The sequence below is a fragment of the Schistocerca cancellata genome, chromosome 12, assembly GCF_023864275.1.
Source record: "Schistocerca cancellata isolate TAMUIC-IGC-003103 chromosome 12, iqSchCanc2.1, whole genome shotgun sequence".
NCBI lineage: Eukaryota > Metazoa > Arthropoda > Insecta > Orthoptera > Acrididae > Schistocerca > Schistocerca cancellata.
This window is the reverse complement of record NC_064637.1, coordinates 44,759,718-44,781,251: the sequence shown is the minus strand read 5'-3', so window position 1 is coordinate 44,781,251 and position 21,534 is coordinate 44,759,718. Positions and strand designations below refer to the sequence as shown.

General features: G+C 40.5%; 1 protein-coding gene across 1 annotated transcript in view; it reads left to right on the top strand.

Annotated features, from left to right (window-relative positions):
• LOC126109751 (clotting factor C-like) overlaps positions 1-15,805 on the top strand; it is a 39,718-nt gene extending 23,913 nt beyond the window's left edge. The window contains exons 3-6 of the mRNA XM_049914802.1: positions 2,017-2,123; positions 12,705-12,881; positions 14,301-14,457; positions 14,562-15,805. Of these exons, the coding sequence (XP_049770759.1) occupies positions 2,017-2,123; positions 12,705-12,881; positions 14,301-14,457; positions 14,562-14,764 (644 nt within the window). The 3' untranslated portion in view covers positions 14,765-15,805. The remainder of the gene's footprint in view (positions 1-2,016; positions 2,124-12,704; positions 12,882-14,300; positions 14,458-14,561) is intronic.
• Positions 15,806-21,534: the final 5,729 nt, after the last annotated feature.

Here is a 21,534-nt window from a genome sequence, read left to right as displayed (position 1 = left end):
TTCCAAAACTTCCCTCCAATACTAAACCAATCCTTGATGTCTTAGAATGTATCCTATAACCAATCCCTTCTCTTAGTCAAGATATGCCGTAAATTTTTCTCTCCAGTTCTGTTCAGTACCTCCTCATTAGTTATGCAATCTACCTATGTATGAGGTGCGTCCATAAAGTAAGGTCACCAAAAAACTGGAACCATGGAAAACGGTTTTGGCTCCCCCCCCCCCCCTTCAAATCCCCCCAATCTCAGACTCCTGCAACACACAGTCTTGACTGGGCAGCTGTTTGCGATGGCTCTCCCCTAGTTTCTCTTGTAGGTGCCATTTACTTGCAGTGATCTAGTTTTTTGAGTGCCGAGGGCACTACCCCCATTAACATGTGTTGTCAGTTATGCAAAGTCTATGGGCCAAAGTGAATGGACATTGAAAACATGTGGAAGTGAGAGAGTTCAAGAACAAACATACAGACATCCACAATTGACAGAATTCTGGTTGGGTTTTGGTTTCGGCTGAAACAAATCCAAAAGTGGAGACAGAAATGTATGACTATTGGTGTAAAACGATTCATGAACTGTGTGAAAGGATGCTTGAAGTCCATCAGACTACGATTGACAAGATATTGGTTGAACATTTGCATTATCACAACATGTGTGTGAGGTCGATCCACAAAATGGTGACCAAATGCCATAAATGGCAACGTGATGAAGTGGCCCACGATTCCTGGAGTGCTATGCAGAAGAGGGCAAGGAGTTTTTGGGTTCAGTTGTCATGGGTGGTGAAACCTGGGTACACTACACTACACGACACCTGAAATTAATGAAAAGCCTTGTCAGTGGTGGCATTATAATTTGCCAAAGCCGTGAAAGTTCAAACAAATATTGTCTGCTGGCAAAGTGGTGGCGATAATGTTCTGGGAAGAATAACGCGTATTGTTGTGATAGTTTATAACTACCAGCAGAACAATAAATGCTGCCCACTACTGTGAGACTTTGAAACAACCCATGTCATTCCTAATTGGAGGAGGGGAATGCTGACAAAGGGAGTGTGTTTTCATTGCAACAACTCTCATTGCCATATTGCCTATGCAACAGTCAATCTCTTGGCCCAGTTCTGATTGGGCATCCTCACCCCTACAGCCCAGACATAGTACCTAGTACCTATGTTTCCTGAGTTGAAGTTACACCTCGGTGGAATGTATTTGCAGACAGATGATGGTTTGGAAAACGAAGTTGAGTGTTACCTGCACAATATGGCAAGGGAGTTCTGTGACAGGGGTGTATGAAAAGGGCCACACCACATGCAAACTTGCAATGACCACAACTGTAACTACATCAAAAAATATCTGAAAGGCCAGTCTTATCATGAACATGACATTCATTGCCAATAAACTTGGTTTCTATGTGAAAAAAGTTGTAGACCTTATTTTATAGACATGTCTCATAATCTTCATCTGTTTTCTTTAGCACTGACTTTCAAAATCTTCTATTCTTTCCTTTTCTGAGCTGATCATCATCCATGTTTGAATTCCATACAAGGCTAGCTCCACTCAGGGTATCAGGAAAGAATTTCTAACATTTAAACTTATGACTGATCTTAACAAATTTCTCTTCTTCAGAAATGCTTTTTTTTTCTGCTGACAGTCTACAATGTATATTCTATCTGTTTTTGCCATTATCAGTTATTTTTTCTGCCAAATAGCAAAACTCGTCTTCAACTTTCAGCATCTCATTTCCTAATCAAATTCCCTGAGCATTACCAGATTTAATTTGACTACATTCCATTACCCTTGTTTTGTTTTTGTTGATGTCCTCCAATAATCTCCTTTCAAGACAATGTCCATTCTTTCAGCTTCTCTTCCAAGTTCGTTGCTGTCTGTCAGAATTACAACGGCATCAGCACTAGTTTCTTGTAACAATGATAGTAATTTTGATAATAATAATAATAAAATAGTAGCAGATTATAGGTTTTCAATGTTATGTTATCTCACAAAAGTCGTGCAACTAAAGAAAATTGTTTTTTCAGCTGCTCACTGTCTTGGAAAATCAAATAATCCTAAGGATTACATGATTGTAGCAGGCAAATACCACAGAGGCTGGGACATAAAGGATCCAAAAGAACAACAACTTGAAGTGAGTAGAAGTTCAGTATACATTTGTCTTGAGTATAGAAAGTATATTTTGAAGCGGAATGTTATCACAGGCGTCACATACTGCTTAATTAAAAAATGTTGGATGATGCAATTTCTGAGATGAATGTATATAAAAAATTTTGTGAACACAACGAGATGTTGTTTTTCAGGTTCTATACCTCAATCGATAAAAACAGAACCCTTATAGGATCACTGTTTGTCTGTCCATCTGTCTGCCTGACTGTTAAAAGCCATTTCTCTCAGGGATGTCTAGACAAATACTGTTGAAATTTATCATGTATTAAGGTCTACAGTCCCTTGGTAGTGTCAAAATTGAGCTTCTAAGCCAATGCAATCAAAAGATATGGGAATTAATGTCACATATTTTGATAGTCGCAAACGTTCTCATGAAAACCTACGAAGTACTTCCGTTAGTCTAGAATCATTAAATTCGGCAAGAAGCAGGGTTTCACAGGAAAAGTACAGGAAAAAATCCAAAATTTTTTATCTGCAATTGTTGTTTGTTGTTGTGGTCTTCAGTCCTGAGACTGGTTTGATGCAGCTCTCCATGCTACTCTATCCTGTGCAAGCTTCTTCATCTCACAGTACCTACTGCAACCTACATCCTTCTGAATCTGCTTAGTGTATTGATCTCTTGGTCTCCCTCTACGATTTTTACCCTCCACGCTGCCCTCCAATGCTAAATTTGTGATCCCTCGATGCCTCAGAACATGTCCTACCAACCGATCCCTTCTTCTAGTCAAGTTGTGCCACAAAATTCTCTTCTCCCCAATCCTATTCAATACCTCCTCATTAGTTACGTGATCTACCCACCTTATCTTCAGCATTCTTCTGTAGCACCACATTTCGAAAGCTTCTATTCTCTTCTTGTCCAAACTAGTTATCGTCCATGTCTCACTTCCATACATGGCTACACTCCATACAAATACTTTCAGAAACGACTTCCTGACACCTAAATCTATATTCGATGTTAACAAATTTCTCTTCTTGAGAAACGCTTTCCTTGCCATTGCCAGTCTACATTTTATATCCTCTCTACTTCGACCATCATCGGTTATTTTACTCCCTAAATAGCAAAACTCCTTTACTACTTTAGTGTCTCATTTCCTAATCTAATTCCCTCAGCATCACCCGACTTAATTTGACTACATTCCATTATCCTCGTTTTGCTTTTGTTGATGTTCATCTTATATCCTCCTTTCAAGACACTGTCCATTCCGTTCAACTGCTCTTCCAAGTCCTTTGCTGTCTCTGACAGAATTACGATGTCATCGACGAACCTCAAAGTTTTTACTTCTTCTCCATGAATTTTAATACTTACTCCGAATTTTTCTTTTGTTTCCTTTACTGCTTGCTCAATATACAGATTGAATAACATCGGGGAGAGGCTACAACCCTGTCTCACTCCTTTCCCAACCACTGCTTCCCTTTCATGCCCCTCGACTCTTATAACTGCCATCTGGTTTCTGTACAAATTGTAAATAGCCTTCCGCTCCCTGTATTTTACCCCTGCCACCTTCAGAATTTGAAAGAGAGTATTCCAGTCAACATTGTCAAAAGCTTTCTCTAAGTCTACAAATGCTAGAAACGTAGGTTTGCCTTTTCTTAATCTTTCTTCCAAGATAAGTCGTAAGGTCAGTATTGCCTCACGTGTTCCAACATTTCTACGGAATCCAAACTGATCTTCCCCGAGGTCGGCTTCTACCAGTTTTTTCATTCGTCTGTAAAGAATTCGCGTTAGTATTTTGCAGCTGTGACTTATTATATCTGCAATTATATAACACAAAAAATAATTTTTTGCCATTACAAACTTACGTTGCATTCATAATCTGTCTAAAGTCTCAGAAACTACTGTAGGGATTTTTATATGGTTTTCACTGAAGGGTACAGTGATTCATGAGAAACATTTGTACATATAACATATACAAATATTTCGTGCTAATTGGCTGGCTATGATGGAGTGAAGTCCCCTGCCACAGTGAAAATTATGACTTTGCCATCTAGTGGTGATTGGTGTAAGGCTGTCTGATTACCATGCCACACCAGCGCTCATTGTAGATGCAAACTGTCTCTGACAGTCTATGCCTACGACACGTACAGCATCTGTAATGTTTCAAAGTGAAGTAATACAGGTAACTGATGCAGGATTGCAATTCCATTGTTTGGAATGAGTTTCCAACATCCCCTAAAATATCCACTGAAGCATTCCACACAGCAATTTGATATCTGTGTAACAATAATAGGCCTATCGCTGGCTGTACCATTTTCTTCTCTGGAGACTTCTGTTAAATCTTACTGGTAACTGGATAGGGATGAGAGCAGATGAAGTCAGAGAATCTGCAATTGCCAATTAGTGTAGCATGTTAACTTAACTTCAAAAAAAATTAATGAAAAATAGCGACAGAAAATGTGAAATTAAAAAATCCAGGCTTTAAATTAAACATTGTTGAATGTCTTGGGATTCCTGGGACCGTTATTTTGCTAGTATCAATGTTTATAACAGGCAAAAATGGACAAGTTTCGCAATTCCCAGGATGGATAAAACTATCTACAGGATGTACATAAATAAATTTGTATGGAACACTCAGAGCAGAAGTCCTACTCAGATTTGTACGGTCTTTGCATTTTTTAATATTCTCGGAGGCGAAGATGATAGCAGTCTTGTTAACAATGCCCCTCTCACACACTTTCCTGCTCCAATTAATAACTGGTTTGAAGCTAGTTCACTGTCATTAAACTTTGAAAAGACCCACTATATGCAGTTCAGAACCTGTACGAGATTTCCTTCCAGCATGCCTATAACGTACGAAGACATGCAGAATGAAGTTAACAGTGTTAAATTTCTAGGATTACAACTCGATAATAACTTTAGTTGTGAAGCACATACCACAGAACTGCTGAAGCGCCAAAAAAGTCTGTATCTGCAGTGAGAATTATGTCAGATACAGGAGATATAAATATATAAAAAAACTTGCATAGTTTGATTACTTTCATTGTATTATGTCATACAGGATTATATTCTGGGGTAACTTGTCAAATTAAGGAAAAGTTTTAGCATGCAAAAGTGTGTAGTAAGATTTATTTGGGGTATAAATTCGAGATCATTGTGTAGAAACCTGCTCAAGGAACTTCGTATTCTAACCTCTAACCACTGCTTCTCAGTATATTTATTCCTTAGTGAAATTTGTTGAAAGTAACATATCTCTATTTCCAACCAATAAATCAATACATAATATCAGTACTAGGAATAAGAACAATCTACTTAAAGACATAAAATCACTTAACTTGGTCCAAAATGGGGTCCAATATTCAGGAACACGCATTTTCAATAAATTGCCAGTGAGCATTAGAAACTTGGTTTCAGATAAAGCTCGGTTTAAACAGAGTGTGAAAGATTTATTGTTATCAACTCTTTGACTCTATAGGAGAATATCTTAACAGAGACTGTTAGACCAGCTTAAATAAAAATGTCTGTTAGATTGTAAAAATGTCTGTTAGATTTCAGTTCTGACAGCACTTGTTCACAACAGTCATGATTAGATGTTTTGTGTATGATAAATTTATTAAAAGTGCACAACAATGTTTCCTACTGGCAGTGTATTAATTCTGCAAATATTAGCAGTTCCAGTTTAATACACTCCTGGAAATTTAAATAAGAACACCGTGAATTCATTGTCCCAGGAAGGGGAAACTTTATTGACACATTCCTGGGGTCAGATACATCACATGATCACACTGACAGAACCACAGGCACATAGACACAGGCAACAGAGCATGCACAATGTCGGCAATAGTACAGTGTATATCCACCTTTCGCAGCAATGCAGGCTGCTATTCTCCCATGGAGACGATCGTAGAGATGCTGGATGTAGTCCTGTGGAACGGCTTGCCATGCCATTTCCACCTGGCGCCTCAGTTGGACCAGCGTTCGTGCTGGACGTGCAGACCGCGTGGGACGACGCTTCATCCAGTCCCAAACATGCTCAATGGGGGACAGATCCGGAGATCTTGCTGGCCAGGGTAGTTGACTTACACCTTCTAGAGCACGTTGGGTGGCACGGGATACATGCGGACGTCCATTGTCCTCTTGGAACAGCAAGTTACCTTGCCGGTCTAGGAATGGTAGAACGATGGGTTCGATGACGGTTTGGATGTACCGTGCACTATTCAGTGTCCCCTCGACGATCACCAGTGGTGTACGGCCAGTGTAGGAGATCGCTCCCCACACCATGATGCCGGGTGTTGGCCCTGTGTGCCTCGGTCGTATGCAGTCCTGATTGTGGCGCTCACCTGCACGGCGCCAAACACGCATACGACCATCATTGGCACTAAGGCAGAAGCGACTCTCATCGCTGAAGACGACACGTCTCCATTCGTCCCTCCATTCACGCCTGTCGCGACACCACTGGAGGCGGGCTGCACGATGTTGGGGCGTGAGCGGAAGACGGCCTAACGGTGTGCGGGACCGTAGCCCAGCTTCATGGAGACGGTTGCGAATGGTCCTCGCCGATACCCCAGGAGCAACAGTGTCCCTAATTTGCTGGGAAGTGGCGGTGCGGTCCCCTACGGCACTGCGTAGGATCCTACGGTCATGGCGTGCATCCGTGCGTCGCTGCGGTCCGGTCCCAGGTCGACGGGCACGTGCACCTTCCGCCGACCACTGGCGACAACATCGATGTACTGTGGAGACCTCACGCCCCACGTCTTGAGCAATTCGGCGGTACGTCCACCCGGCCTCCCGCATGCCCACTATACGCCCTCGCTCAAAGTCCGTCAACTGCACATACGGTTCACGTCCACGCTGTCGCGGCATGCTACCAGTGTTAAAGACTGCGATGGAGCTCCGTATGCCACGGCAAACTGGCTGACACTGACGGCGGCGGTGCACAAATGCTGCGCAGCTAGCGCCATTCGACGGCCAACACCGCGGTTCCTGGTGTGTCCGCTGTGCCGTGCGTGTGATCATTGCTTGTACAGCCCTCTCGCAGTGTCCGGAGCAAGTATGGTGGGTCTGACACACCGGTGTCAATGTGTTCTTTTTTCCATTTCCAGGAGTGTATATTCACCTATTTGACAATCTCCAGACAAGTTTGACCGAGCTGGGAACTGAACTCTGGCCTGTCATGTGACATCATTCTGCTGTGCTGACCACTAAGCTGTGGAAACACACACATCACTAAATCGGCTGCTTTCAATTCCACAAAACATGTCTGGGACTACTTGGGAAAGTGGATGAAATCTAGCAATCGACTTAACCACCACTAGTCAACTCTACAATATCCAATTGAATGGCTATAACTGGTTATGGCATACATGTAGAAATTTGTGCACTCTCCTTCTTACCTAATTGAACCTGTTATCTAGACTAGAAGTTCAAATAGATGCAGGCTGCAGTAATTATTCAGGGGTGAAGAGACTTGCACAAAATAGACTAGCATGGAGAGGTGCATCAAATCAGTCTACCAATTGAAGATGACAATGACAACAACGGCAACACTGCTATCCACAAAACTGAAGGAATAATGCATACTCCACATATAATTGCGAAGGCTTCCGCGGCCAGAGTCAGTCAACATAAAAGTTTTCTGGGTTGGTACTGCGTCATAATGTAAAAACTACTGCTGCTATAGAAAAGCTAACGTTTCAACACAGAAGTAGGCCGCTGCAATCGTGGCCGAAACGTTGGCTTTTCTATAGCAGCAGTAGCTTTTGCATTATGACGTGGTACCAAACCCAGAAAACTTTTATGTTGACATACTCCACATATTTACAGAACAGGTTATGTTCTGTCTCTGATCAGTTGCTACTACATGTATATGGAAAACATATGATAGGACCTTGAACTATTTATATGGGGTAGCCACAAGGATCTGTTTTGTTACCTCTCCTGTTTCACTTTTTCAGTTTACTCGTTTTGAGCTGCAAGGGGTGATCGATGACAATATATTAGAGAAAATAAACTTGTTTGTCAAGATAGACAATAATAACCTTTATTCTCTATAACCAGTTTTGGTAACTAATGTTACCAACTTCATATCTCGACAGACAAGTTATTGCATATTTCTTAAAATAGTAGAATGAACTGGCAAGTACCTCAAAGACTAGAAGTATGATGCATTGGCATGAAGATGACAAAATTTAATTTTTACATGCCAATGCACCAGTGTTAGGAAAGTGAGAGGTGTGACCAGGGAAAAATGTATATGAGATGAAGATAGTAGGAATGAACTAGATATTTATAATATCAATATTAATAAAGAGATGAAGAAAATAAAATGTTATGGGAACATCACCTACAAGGAATGAATGCAGAGAGAATCCCACATCTGGCCACCTTGCACCATTCAAAAGGAAGAAAGAAAGGATGCAGGAAGATCCAGAATGAGATATCAGTGAAAAGTAAAGACAGAACAGACACAAGAACCTAAGCCTTGAAGTGCAGAAGAAGAAGAAGAAGAAGAAGTTTTAAAGGGACAAAGCAAATCTGTCAATGTTCATAGCATTAGGCCCATACCACTTTCCTTCGAGGATGGTAGTCAAATACCTGGGACTTCAGAGCTACGATACACTGCTTAGCTTGACACTTCTGGACCACTAGAACTCTTCCTCATCCAGTCCAAGTGTATTTAGACTCCCAGGAGATATCAAGGAAGATCATAAGAACAGCTAGGTTAAATGGCTTTTGCATTCTATTCATACTCAAACTGTCTAAGATAAACATGTTAACTGATGTTGCCTTTGGCCATGAGACTCAAATTTACAATAATAAAACCAAAAAATATTATATTTTCAAAAGTAGTTCAATCTACAGAATTTAAACACGCACAGTTTATTTCTTTGAATCACTGCAACACACATGAGGTATTTGCTAGTGTTCCATTTATATATTGTTTAACAAATATTATGTGATATAAAATGTTTGGAAATTGTTAGGTCAATTTGGAATAATGTTACATCAAAATCAAGTTTTGTGAAACACCAGAAAATATGCTGCACAGCACATAAATCTCTAATTTTGGAACTTATGTCCATATGTTCCATCAGTTACAGTGGAAAGTGTATATAAATGCTAATTCAATGTGTTATCTTACAATAATCAATTTTTAATTATGTTATAAGTAAGCAATATGTCAAAAAATACAAGGAAGAATTGATCACTAATGCTTACTTTCAAACCATTGTAATGTATAGCACTGTTGAAAGACAAATATGAGACATGTCCTGAAAGTAAGTTTCATCACTATATTTTAAAGAGATGGTACACCAAGTGACACAAATACATGCCATATAGTGAACCCACAGCTGTTTCTGGTTCAACGACAGAGGGGGGGCGGGCCAGAGGAGGAGGAGTAATGATGCATGCTCAGAAAATGGGAGAAGAGAGAGTAGTAGCAGACTGGCATGCCCCATCAGGATGGTAGACACAAGTGTAGTGACAATTTGATCACCAATGGAAGTGTGAATGTTATCTGGTATGAATCGTAATGGCGAGCTAGTGTATCCATCATCTGTGAATGTCTATAGTCCGTATATGATGAAGTAGTTGGTTGCTGGTGTGTCACGTTCAGAGAAGGAAGGCAGAGCATGGAGGTTGAAAGTTGAAGTGGACATCCCTCCACATCCACAAATGAAAAGATTACGCTGATAAAATAGCTCCCTACTTAGCAATCATATACAACCGCTCGCTCACCGACAGATCTGTACCTACCAGTGTTTAAGAAGGGTAGTAGGAGTAATCCATCGAACTACAGACCTACATCATTGACGTCGGTTTGCAGTAGGGTTATGGAGCATATACTGTATTCAAACATTATGAACCACCTCGAAGGGAACGATCTATTGATACCTAATCAGCATGGTTTCAGAAAACATCGTTCTTGTGCAATGCAGCTAGCTCTTTATTCGCACGAAGTAATGGCCGCTATTGACAGGGGATCTCAAGTTGATTCCGTATTACTAGATTTCCGGAAAGCTTTTGACACTGTTCCTCACAAGCGACTTCTAATCAAGCTGCGGGCCTATGGGGTATCGTCTCAGTTGTGCGACTGGATTCGTGATTTCCTGTCAGGAAGATCGCAGTTCATAGAAATAGACGGCAAATCATCGAGTAAAACTGAAGTGATATCAGGTGTTCCCCAGGGAAGCGTCCTGGGACCTCTGCTGTTCCTGATCTATATAAATGACCTGGGTTACAATCTGAGCAGTTCTCTTAGGTTGTTCGCAGATGATGCCGTAATTTACCGTCTAGTAAGGTCATCCGAAGATCTGTATCAGTTGCAAAGTGATTTAGAAAAGATTGCTGTATGGTGTGGCAGGTGGCAGTTGACGCTAAATAACGAAAAGTGTGAGGTGATCCACATGAGTTCCAAAAGAAATCCGTTGGAATTCGATTACTCGATAAATAGTACAATTCTGAAGGTTGTCAATTCAACTAAGTACCTGGGTGTAAAAATTACGAACAACTTCAGTTCGAAAGACCACATAGATAATATTGTGGGGAAGGCGAGCCAAAGGTTGCGTTTCATTGGCAGGACACTTAGAAGATGCAACTAGCCCACTAAAGAGACAGCTTACACTACACTCGTTCGTCCTCTGTTAGTATATTGCTGCGCGGTGTGCGATCCTTACCAGGTGGGATTGACGGAGGACATCGAAAGGGTGCAAAAAAGGGCAGCTCGTTTTGTATTATCACGTAATAGGGGAGAGAGTGTGGCAGATATGATACGCGAGATTGGATGGAAGCCATTAAAGCAACGACGTTTTTCGTCACAGCGAGATCTATTTACGAAATTTCAGTCAACAACTTTCTCTTCCAAATGCGAAAATATTTTGTTGAGCTCAACCTACATAGGTAGGAATGATCATCAAAATAAAATAAGAGAAATCAGAGCTCGAACAGAAAGGTTTAGGTGTTCGTTTTTCCCGCGCGCTGTCCGGGAGTGGAATGGTAGAGAGATAGTATGATTGTGGTGCAATGAACCCTCTGCCAAGCACTTAAATGTGAATTGCAGAGTAATCATGTAGATGTAGAAGGACATGATTTCAGTGGACATGCACATAACAGTGTCAGGCGAAGCATCCACGCTGCCTGTTGGCTGTGCTCAAGCCCACCATATGCTCCACGATGTGTTGGGTTACCAAAAAGTGTCTGAAAGATGTGTACTGAGAAAGCTGATCCCAGATCACCAAGAGTGCAAGAATCGGAGCCAGCCTCCATCACCTGGTGCACAGTACACGTGAGAGGGAAATAAGTTCATATTCAGAATCATCACAGACATGGAGACACATGGGTGCACCACTTTACCCCTGAATCCAAGGATGCTTCAACGATGTGGAAGCATTCCAGTTCACCAGCGAGGAAAAAACCTACCCAGGAAAAGTTATGGCCCCAGTGTTCTAGGGCACAAAAGGTGCTACTCCAGTCCTCACCAAACACAGGTCCGCCATTCGACGAAAGAGATGAATCCTTTAGTGAAGGCGTTGTCTCTTGAATGACAATGCAAAACCACACAGCGCAAGTCTCACACAAAATCAGATTTGTTGCCGGTCTGCAGTCCTGATCTTGCCCAATTGGACTTTCAGTTGTTTCCTGTATTGAAAGCCGCACTTTCAGGATGTCCTTCCAAACCAATGCTGAGATGGGTCATTGCGACAATTAGTTGCATCGCTGGGCACCGAGTTTTACCAAAGCGGTTTCTTCAAACTGATTGCAAGATATGACAAATGTCTCAATGTCAGCGGCAACTATGTTGAAAAATAGTGCAAGATGTATAGTTCACGATGCCATGGTGTATGTTTTTAGTACAAAGTATTCATGTAGAAATAATGATGAGACTTTCATTCAGAACAGTGCTGATGTAAAAGTAAAAGCGACACACTACTTAACAAATAGAACTAATAGTTCCTTATCGGTTACGCAGTTATAGTTATGCAGTATAGTTTCGCAGGATGAAAAATGAAGGGCAAGCCTCCCAATAAGGAGGAGCCTTGTGTGGTGATGACAAGAGTCTATAAAGGTGAAGGGGGAGGTGCTGGAGGGAGTAGGTTCAGTACGGTAGACACATAATCACTCTGTCAGCAGCGTGATAAGGAAAGAGTGAGAAGTAAAGATAGATTAAGGGAAAGAGGAAGATGAATTTTTTTCTGACTTAATTCTCAGTCACACTATTCTCTCTCTTTCTCCAAATCTATCATTACTTGTCAATCTGTCCTTATCATATCTGGACTGAAGCTGACAGAGTGCTTAGCAACGTAGCATGTCTGACCTGCTCTCTCTGACACCTCCCCTTTCACTTTTGTTGGCCCTCGTCCTCGATACATGTGAATGATTTTCCCCTCCTTTTTCACTGTGCACAACCTATGCTTCTCTTCAAGGGAGAAACTGCTAGTTCTGAAAGCTGGGAAGTGTGCCCCTTTCACTTTTATATTTTTCTGTCGGTTGTACTATACATTTGAACTGCTTAAAAGTAAGTACTTGACATCAAACCTGTCTCATGATTTGTTAGCTTCCTCAATTGCATTCTTCTTCGATACAATTCCGTAATATGTGTTCAATTTGCAGGTGGAGTCAATTGTGATTCATGATATGTATAGAGGACCTTCACGAAATTATGCAGATGATATAGCTATAATAGTTCTGAAAAATGAAATAAGAATCTCAGATTTTGTGAGACCAGCTAGTCTAGATCTTGAAAGTAAATATGAGAGAGAACAACTGTCTTCTGGGAGTTTTGGCTCTGTGAGTATATGTTTCTATTGATTTCAGTCTTTGTTTTTAACATGCTTTATTTCCGTTCCATTAGTTTGCATAGAAATGTTTCTTTGATGGTACTACACTTAAAACTGCACAATTATTAAACTTTAAACGAAAAGTGTCATCAGGCATGCACCCAAACTCACCATTGTATGAGTATGTATATGCAACACACTTCTTTCTAGAAATTCGAACATTTGTTCAGCTTTGTTGATAATGTACTCAGCTTTTGGAACATTATTATTTTTGACGTCTGTGATGTTTCATCTTCATGTTTGTATACTGATCACTGCATCAATACCTGACTTCCCTCATTTAATTTCTTTAAAATGGTGCTCGTACATTAAGCATTTAACATAGAAGGGAAGTTTGTCATTTGAAATTGCTGAAGAAATAACGCTTGGGACAGGAATGACACACAAAAAGATAAAATAAGAATGAAAATGACATCCTGGTCACTGAGACATAATGAGGTACCTGAGACAGGATACAGTTCGCAGAGGTCAGTTTACTAGTTGATCTGAACTCTGTTTCAGCTGAAAATAGGGAATTATCTTTTTGTAAGATGTAGAATTTGCGTCCCTAACCTATTATGGAGAAGGTTTTAATGTGTTTAGCACTGAAAAAGTTACAGATTTTACATTCTTCATGACTAGATGTGACTGGATGGTGAATGTAAATGGAAGAAAATGGTTCTAATCTTAAAATGACATTTTATTTGAGGCATTTTTGCTTTTAATGCCTTAACCACATTTGTCTGTCTATTTTAGCACGGGCACCAATAAACTTGCTTCTGAGTGTTCTAGAGAAACAAATATATGCATCACATGACACACACACACACACACACACACACACACACACACATACACACACACACACACACACACACACACCTTTTCGATTTAGGTTTTCTGTGGTTTACTTTGATGAAAAATGCCGTAATGGTTCCTATGAAAGTCGCACAACCACTTTTCTGTCTCATCATATGTCAATCCGAGATCTGGCTCAGTTCCTAAAGATGTCATAATTGATCGGATGTGGAACATTAATATTTCTTCTCCTCTTCCTAATCTTAGATGTGCAGTATCTTGCTTAACAGAATGACTGAGCAACATCCCCACAGTCAAAGCCATTGCTGTTGAGACACGTAGCTGGAACTCCACTGAGCATTCAAGTCTAATATGTTTGTAGGTGTTCACTTCAGTTTTGTTTGGGTAAACTAATTGTCTGAATTGTTGATGCATATTTTTCAGTTTTTGTCTTAAGTTTGGGTGACTTGTCTGATACTGCACGTAATTTATGTGAAAGCTTTTTTTATCTATTGTTAGTTATTCAAGAAATAAGTCAGTCTTGAAAGGGTGATGCAAATATAATAAAATCTCTGTCATTTGTCATTTTAAGATTGCCCATTGGGATTACAATGAAAGTCCAGAACCAAGTGATGAACTGCTAATGACCAAATTGCCATTTATCGAGTTCAGCCAGTGTTACGAGCAACTTCCCCAGTCTGTAAGACCTTTATTTGCTTCTGACAAATTCTGTGCAGGATTTAGAAATGGTGAGTATTTAAACACTGTTTCATAAATAAAATGAATATGAATCTGCAGTTCAAGGAAATTACCACTCTCTATTGTTTTCTTAAAAAAATGGTGGTCTTTACAGGTACTGCACTTTGTGCAGGCGATGGCGGTGGTGGCTTGTTGTTCGAGCAGAAGGTAACAGCCACAACAAAGCAGTGGTTCATTCAGGGAATAGTAAGTTTAGGCCCATCAAGAGGAGTGAAACCGTGTTCCAGTTACCCGGTTCTTTTCACAAGAGTGAATAGTCATCTGAATTGGCTCAAGATATACTATGACAAATATTAAAAAGACAGTGACATTATGAAACAGGTACTATAATTATACATGTAAGAACATTTATTATTCTGGATTCCACTTAATGTAAATAAGCTTGTGAGAGTTTGATCAGGAGGGGCAGGGTTTAAGCTATAATAAAGTGTCTTCCTAAAAAATCCAATACATTTTTCCAGAAGGAATTTGTAGGCTTTATTTGACATTAAAAAGAGATATCTTAAAAATGTGTCTATGTAAAAACAGAGTTTTATTATAGAAATAACAAAGTAATTTTTGAGAGGTCAAGCTGTTGAAGCTGATAACGGCCATATTTAAAGAAAAACGAGGAGGTGGTATGTAAAGGTGGCAGAAGTAATGTACAAAAGAGAAGCTTCTTCTTTCTTTGTAGAATCGAAATGTCTCTCAAACGTAATTTACATTGCAAAATAATTCTAAGCAGAATGCATTTCAAGTATTTGAACCTTTGTGAAACATATTAATTGAAGTAACAATTTACATGACATTTCTGAATGAACATACTTGTGATTTTTGATTTGATTTATTGATCCATTTTCGTCTACAGCTGCACAATATGCAAGAGATATTTTGAGTTTTATGCTAATATTGACAGTTTTACATATAATGTACCTTTGTACATAATAACACATTAATATATCAATTAATGATGAATACTTAAATAAATGTTGTTACGCTATATACAGAGAGATAAACTACAAATGTTCTTCTGAATGAGACTACATTGGGTTAACACAGATAAATTTAGTTTTGTAGGTATTCATTTACGGTGTAGAAGCAGTGATCAACCAAGTACAACTTCAGTTTAGATTTAAAGTGACCAATGTTTTGTATGTGTTTAATGGTATCTGGTAAGGCATTGTATAGTTTGATACTAGGATGGATAAGGCCATTTTGAAATAATTTTCTGTTGGAGCTTTGAACATGTACATCCAATTTTTGTCTTGTATCATAGCTGTGTATTGTGTAATTTTGAGTGATGAGTGGTCTTTTTGTATGTAAGTTGTTCTTTAAATACATTATAATTATTTTAAAGTATATATATGGAAGGAAGTGGCAGGATCATCCTTTTTTGAAACAATGGTCTACATGATTTGCGATTATCTGCCCCTTCCATTATTCTTATATATACATATTTTTTTGAATTTTGAATGTTTTGATGGCATCTCCAGAATTTTCCCAGAAAATAATCCCATACCGGAGGTAAGAGTGTACAACTGCATAATATACACACTGAAGGGTGTTGTAGCTGGTAACACTTATTTGTAGAAGAATACATAATATAAATTTACAACATGGTTCTAAAATGTTGCATATTTTGCTGATCTCATACCAGTTACAGAATTATTACTACATGACAGCTGACAAGTTTTAAAATCCTGTTAAATAATTATGATATGGTGGTCACTGCCTTTAAAGGTTGCGCATGGCTTAGACATAGTTTCAACACACCTGGGTATACAATACAACAGTTCATTCTTTCATTTAAAAGGGTAATGTCATACGGATTTGCGCTATGGTACTAAATAAATAATCCATAACTCACTTGTGTTAGATCACAGAAAGAGCATATTTATCGGATTTTATCCATCAGGAGAACCAAGTCTTAGAGAAGGTGTAGTAAATTATTTAGTATTCGGTCGCCATGGTACTGGGTTTAAACCTGTATCCAACAGCAAATCAGGCGAGTTTGCTATTGGTATGATAATGAGAAATGAAGTTAAGTGCTGTGTTTTACTATAATTACTCTTATGCTTTTAAAATTTTTGGGGTGATTTACTTGTGTAGCAAGTGTAGGCCGCAGATTGCAGAAAAAATATACAGGTTGGTCCATTGACGAAATAAGCATCAAACGAAAAAACTACAATGAACAAAACTCGTCTAGCTTTAAGGGGGAAACCAAGATGGTGCTTTGGTTGGCTCACTAGACGGCACTGCCATAGGTCAAACGGATATCAACTGCGTTCGGAAGTTCCATGCGGCTTTTCGCGGATGATGCTGTAGTATACAGAGAAGTTGCAGCATTAGAAAATTGTAGCGAAATGCAGGAAGATCTGCAGCGGATAGGCACTTGGTGCAGGGAGTGGCAACTGACCCTTAACATAGACAAATGTAATGTATTGAGAATACATAGAAAGAAGGATCCTTTATTGTATGATTATATGATAGCGGAACAAACACTGGTAGCAGTTACTTCTGTAAAATATCTGGGAGTATGCGTGCGGAACGATTTGAAGTGGAATGATCATATAAAATTAATTGTTGGTAAGGCGGGTACCAGGTTGAGATTCATTGGGAGAGTCCTTAGAAAATGTAGTCCATCAACAAAGGAGGTGGCTTACAAAACACTCGTTCGACCTATACTTGAGTATTGCTCATCAGTGTGGGTTCCGCACCAGATCGGGTTGACGGAGGAGACAGAGAAGATCCAAAGAAGAGCGGCGCGTTTCGTCACAGGGTTATTTGGTAACCGTGATAGCGTTACGGAGATGTTTAACAAACTCAAGTGGCAGACTCTGCAAGAGAGGCGCTCTGCATCGCGGTGTAGCTTGCTCGCCAGGTTTCGAGAGGGTGCGTTTCTGGATGATGTATCGAATATATTGCTTCCCCCTACTTATACCTCCCGAGGAGATCACGAATGTAAAATTAGAGAGATTAGAGCGCGCACAGAGGCTTTCAGACAGTCGTTCTTCCCGCGAACCATACGCGACTGGAACAGGAAAGGGAGGTAATGACAGTGGCACGTAAAGTGCCCTCCGCCACACACCGTTGGGTGGCTTGCGGAGTATAAATGTAGGTGTAGATGTAGATGTAGATTTAAAATAGGGACCCCCATTTTTTATTACTTACTCGTGTAGTACGTAAAGAAATATGAATGTTTTAGTTGGACCACTGTTTTCGCTTTGTGATAGATGGCGCTGTAATAGTTACAAACGTATAAGTACCTGGTATCATGTAAGATTCTACCAGTGCGGACGGTATTTGTTTCGTGATACATTACCCGTGTTAATGGACCGTTTACCATTTGCGGAAAAGGTCGATATCGTATTGATGTATGGCTATTGTGATCAAAATGCCCGACGGGCGTGTGCTATGTATGCAGATCGGCGGTATCCCGGACGACATCATCCAAGTGTCCGGACCGTTCGCCGGATAGTTACGTTATTTATGGAAACAGGAAGCGTTCAACTACACATGAAATGTCAACCATGAACTGCAACAAATGATGATGTCCAAGTAGGTGTTTTAGCTGCTGTCGCGGCTAATCCGCACATCAGTAGCAGACAAATTGCGCGAGAATCGGGAATCTCAAAAACCTGAGTGTCGAGAATACTACGTCAACATCGATTGCACCTGTACCATATTTTTAAGCACCAGGAATTGCATGGCGACGACTTTGAATGTCGTGTACAGGTCTGCCACTGGGCACAAGAGATATTACGGGACGATGACGGATTTTTTGCACGCGTTCTATTTAGCGTCGAAGCGTCATTCACCAACGGTGATAACGTAAATCGACGTAATATGCGCTGTTGGGCAACGGAAAATCCACGATGGCTGCGACAAGTGGAACATCAGCGACCTTGGTGGGTTAATGCATGGGGCGGCATTATGGGATGAAGGATAATTGGCCCCCATTTTATCGATGGCAATCTAAATGGTGCAATGTATGCTGATTTCCTACGTAATGTTCTACCGATGTTCCTAGAAGATGTTTCACTGCATGACAGAATGGCGATGTACTTCCAACCCGATGGATGTCCGGCACATAGTTCGCGTTAGCTTGAAGCGGTATTGAATAGCATATTTCATGACAGGTGGATTGGTCGTCAAAGCACCATACCATGGCCCGCACGTTCACCGGATCTGACGTCCCCGGATTTCTTTCTGTGGGGAAAGTTGAAGGATATTTGCTGTCGTGATCCACCGACAGCGCCTGACAACATACGTCAGCGCATTGTCAATGCATGTGCGAACATTACGCAACTCGAACTACTCGCTGTTGAGAGGAATGTCGTTATACGTATTGCCAAATGCATTGAGGTTGACGGACATCATTTTAAGCATTTATTGCATTAATGTGGTATTTAAAGGTAATCACGCTGCAACGGCAAGCGTTCTCAGAAATGATAAGTTCACAAAGGTACATGTATCACATTGGAACAACCGAAATAAAAGTTCAAACGTCCCTAAGTTCTGTATTTTAATTTAAAAAAACCAACCTGTTACCAACTGTTCGTCTAAAATTGTGAGCCACATGTTTGTGACTATTACAGTGGCATCTATCACAAAGCGAAAAAAGTGGTCCAACAAAAACATTCATATTTCTTTGTATACTACACGAATTAGTAATAAAAATGGGGGTTCCTATTAAAAAAAACGCAGTTGATATCCATTTGACCTATGGCAGTGCCATCTAGCGGGCCAACCTTAGCGCCATCTGGTTTTCCCCCTTCAAGCAAGACAAGTTTCGTTCTTTATAGTTATTTCGTTTGACGCTTATTTCATGAGATATTTGGCACGGTCACGATCAGTGGACCACCCAGTATATCTACATTGTTGAAAGTTGTCTGTCATTTTCCATGACATACGCCGGGTGGTCAGAAGTACTATCGACAGATCGTCACTGCCACAATACAAGTCAAACCTGCAACCAACAGCCATGAATTGGATTTTTACTTTGCCTATTTGGTGAATAGGTGCAAAATCACGCTGCTTTCTGAGAATAAAGTCGAAATTGGTCCACAAGTATGTGTACAGTGTGTCCGAATTGCAACTAATTACTTCCATCAATCTCGTTTGCATTTAATTACTTCCATCAGTCTGGTTTGCAATTAATTACTTCCTTCATTTAAAGCTGTAAGTGAATTTTTAAATAAACGGCAGTAAGCTGCAGTCTGAATAAAGGAAAAGATAGAAATGTTACTTACATTATATTTTAACATCCGCTTAATTACCGTTCATTCACTTTTTATTTACTATCTCTAGAAACATTTATCAAACTCAGTGCTATTTCCTCTTCAAAATTTCAAAACAAAACCCTTTTTCATGACCATTAGCTCACAGACCGTTTTCCATTATTATTCCAGAACAAGACAGAACATTTCAATCTCATATTACGATAATTAATTATTAAAATAATTGTTACTTACTTGGGTAGTTCATGTAACTAATGAGGAGGTATTGAATAGAACTGGGGAAAAGAGAAGTTTTTGGCAAAACTTGACAAGAAGAAGGGACCGGTTGGTAGGACATGTTCTGAGGCATCAAGGGGTCACAAATTTAGCATTGGAGGGCAGTGTGGAGGGTAAAAATCGTAGAGGGTGACCAAGATGGATACACTAAGCAGATTCAGAAGGAGGCAGGTTCCAGTAAGTACTGGGAGATGAAGAAGCTTGCACAGGATAGGGTAGCATGGAGAGCTGTATGAAACCAGTCTCGGGACTGAAGACCACAACAACAACAACTTGAAATCAAAGAATAATTACGATTCTTAATTTTTTTTTAATTTATTGAGTTTTGACTCCCCCTGAAAGGGGCGGGCTGGCAGCAGCTTAGTACGCTGCTCTTCAGCCTACAGAATATGTTTTATAAAGGTGAAGATAATAAATAATAAAAGCTGGCGATACATTCGGCGACTTAAATGATAAAACGGCGAAAAATTGTGGAACTTGAAACATAAAACAAAGGGTTGATGACGTTAATAAAATACACAGGGAGCAGACAGGTGAAAAATAGACAAAAAATTAAAAAACACGGCGACAGTCTGGTTTCTGTTTGCAAGGGATATAAAGTTCACACCCAGCAACAGCATGATTTCTGTTCGCAACACTTTGGAAAGGCACACAACACTGAACACTCACTTGAACACTGCACTAAAATGTTGGCACAAATATGACACAGCCGAGGGCAGACAGTGGGAGACTGGACGGATGATGGGAAAGAAATCGGGGGAAGGAGAGGAAAAAGGAAGTTGGAGGAGGAGGGGGAAGGAGCCCCATAAGAGCGGGGGGGGGGGGGACTGTGCAGAAGCGAAGGAGTGGGGAAAGGCAGAGGAGAGGAATGCAAAATGACTCGGGGGGAGGGAGAGAGAGGGCAGAGGGCAGAGAGAGGGTACGCGGGGAAAAAACAGGATGGAAGGGGGAGAAGAGGGAACCTGGGGAAAGGACAGAGGAAAGGAGGGGGAGGTGAGGATCAGAGTTGATAGGAGGGATAAATGGGAGTTGACGGAAGCCACCTTGGGAAAGGAGATGAAGAGTGTAGAGGTGGTGGGTAGGGGAGACACAACAGTGAAAACAGGGCAGAGGGCGGGGGTTGTAGAGGAGAGGAGCAACCAGGGGGTGAGGGGGATCAAGGCGGAGGGAGGTGTTGGGTATGCAGATATGTTCGAGGAATAGGAGTAGATGGGGGAAAGGAATCAGGTAATAGAAGATCCGCGTGGGGGACGGGAGGCATATACGGAAGGCGAGGTGGAGTGCATGGCGCTCGAGGATCTGGAGGGACTTATAGAATTTGGGGGGGGGGGGGGAGGGTGGGTATCTAGGCGGGACTGGCATAACAGAGGATTGAAAATCTCAACACAAAACCCTTTTATAATACATGTCCATAAGCTTACAGATCATTTTTCATTATTATTACAGAACAAGACAGAACATTTCAACTTTATATCATGATAGTAAATTATTAAAATAATCGTTACTTACTTAAAATCAAAGAATAATTAGGCTTTTTAAAATTCACAAGGTATTTCTTAAAACTGCAACATG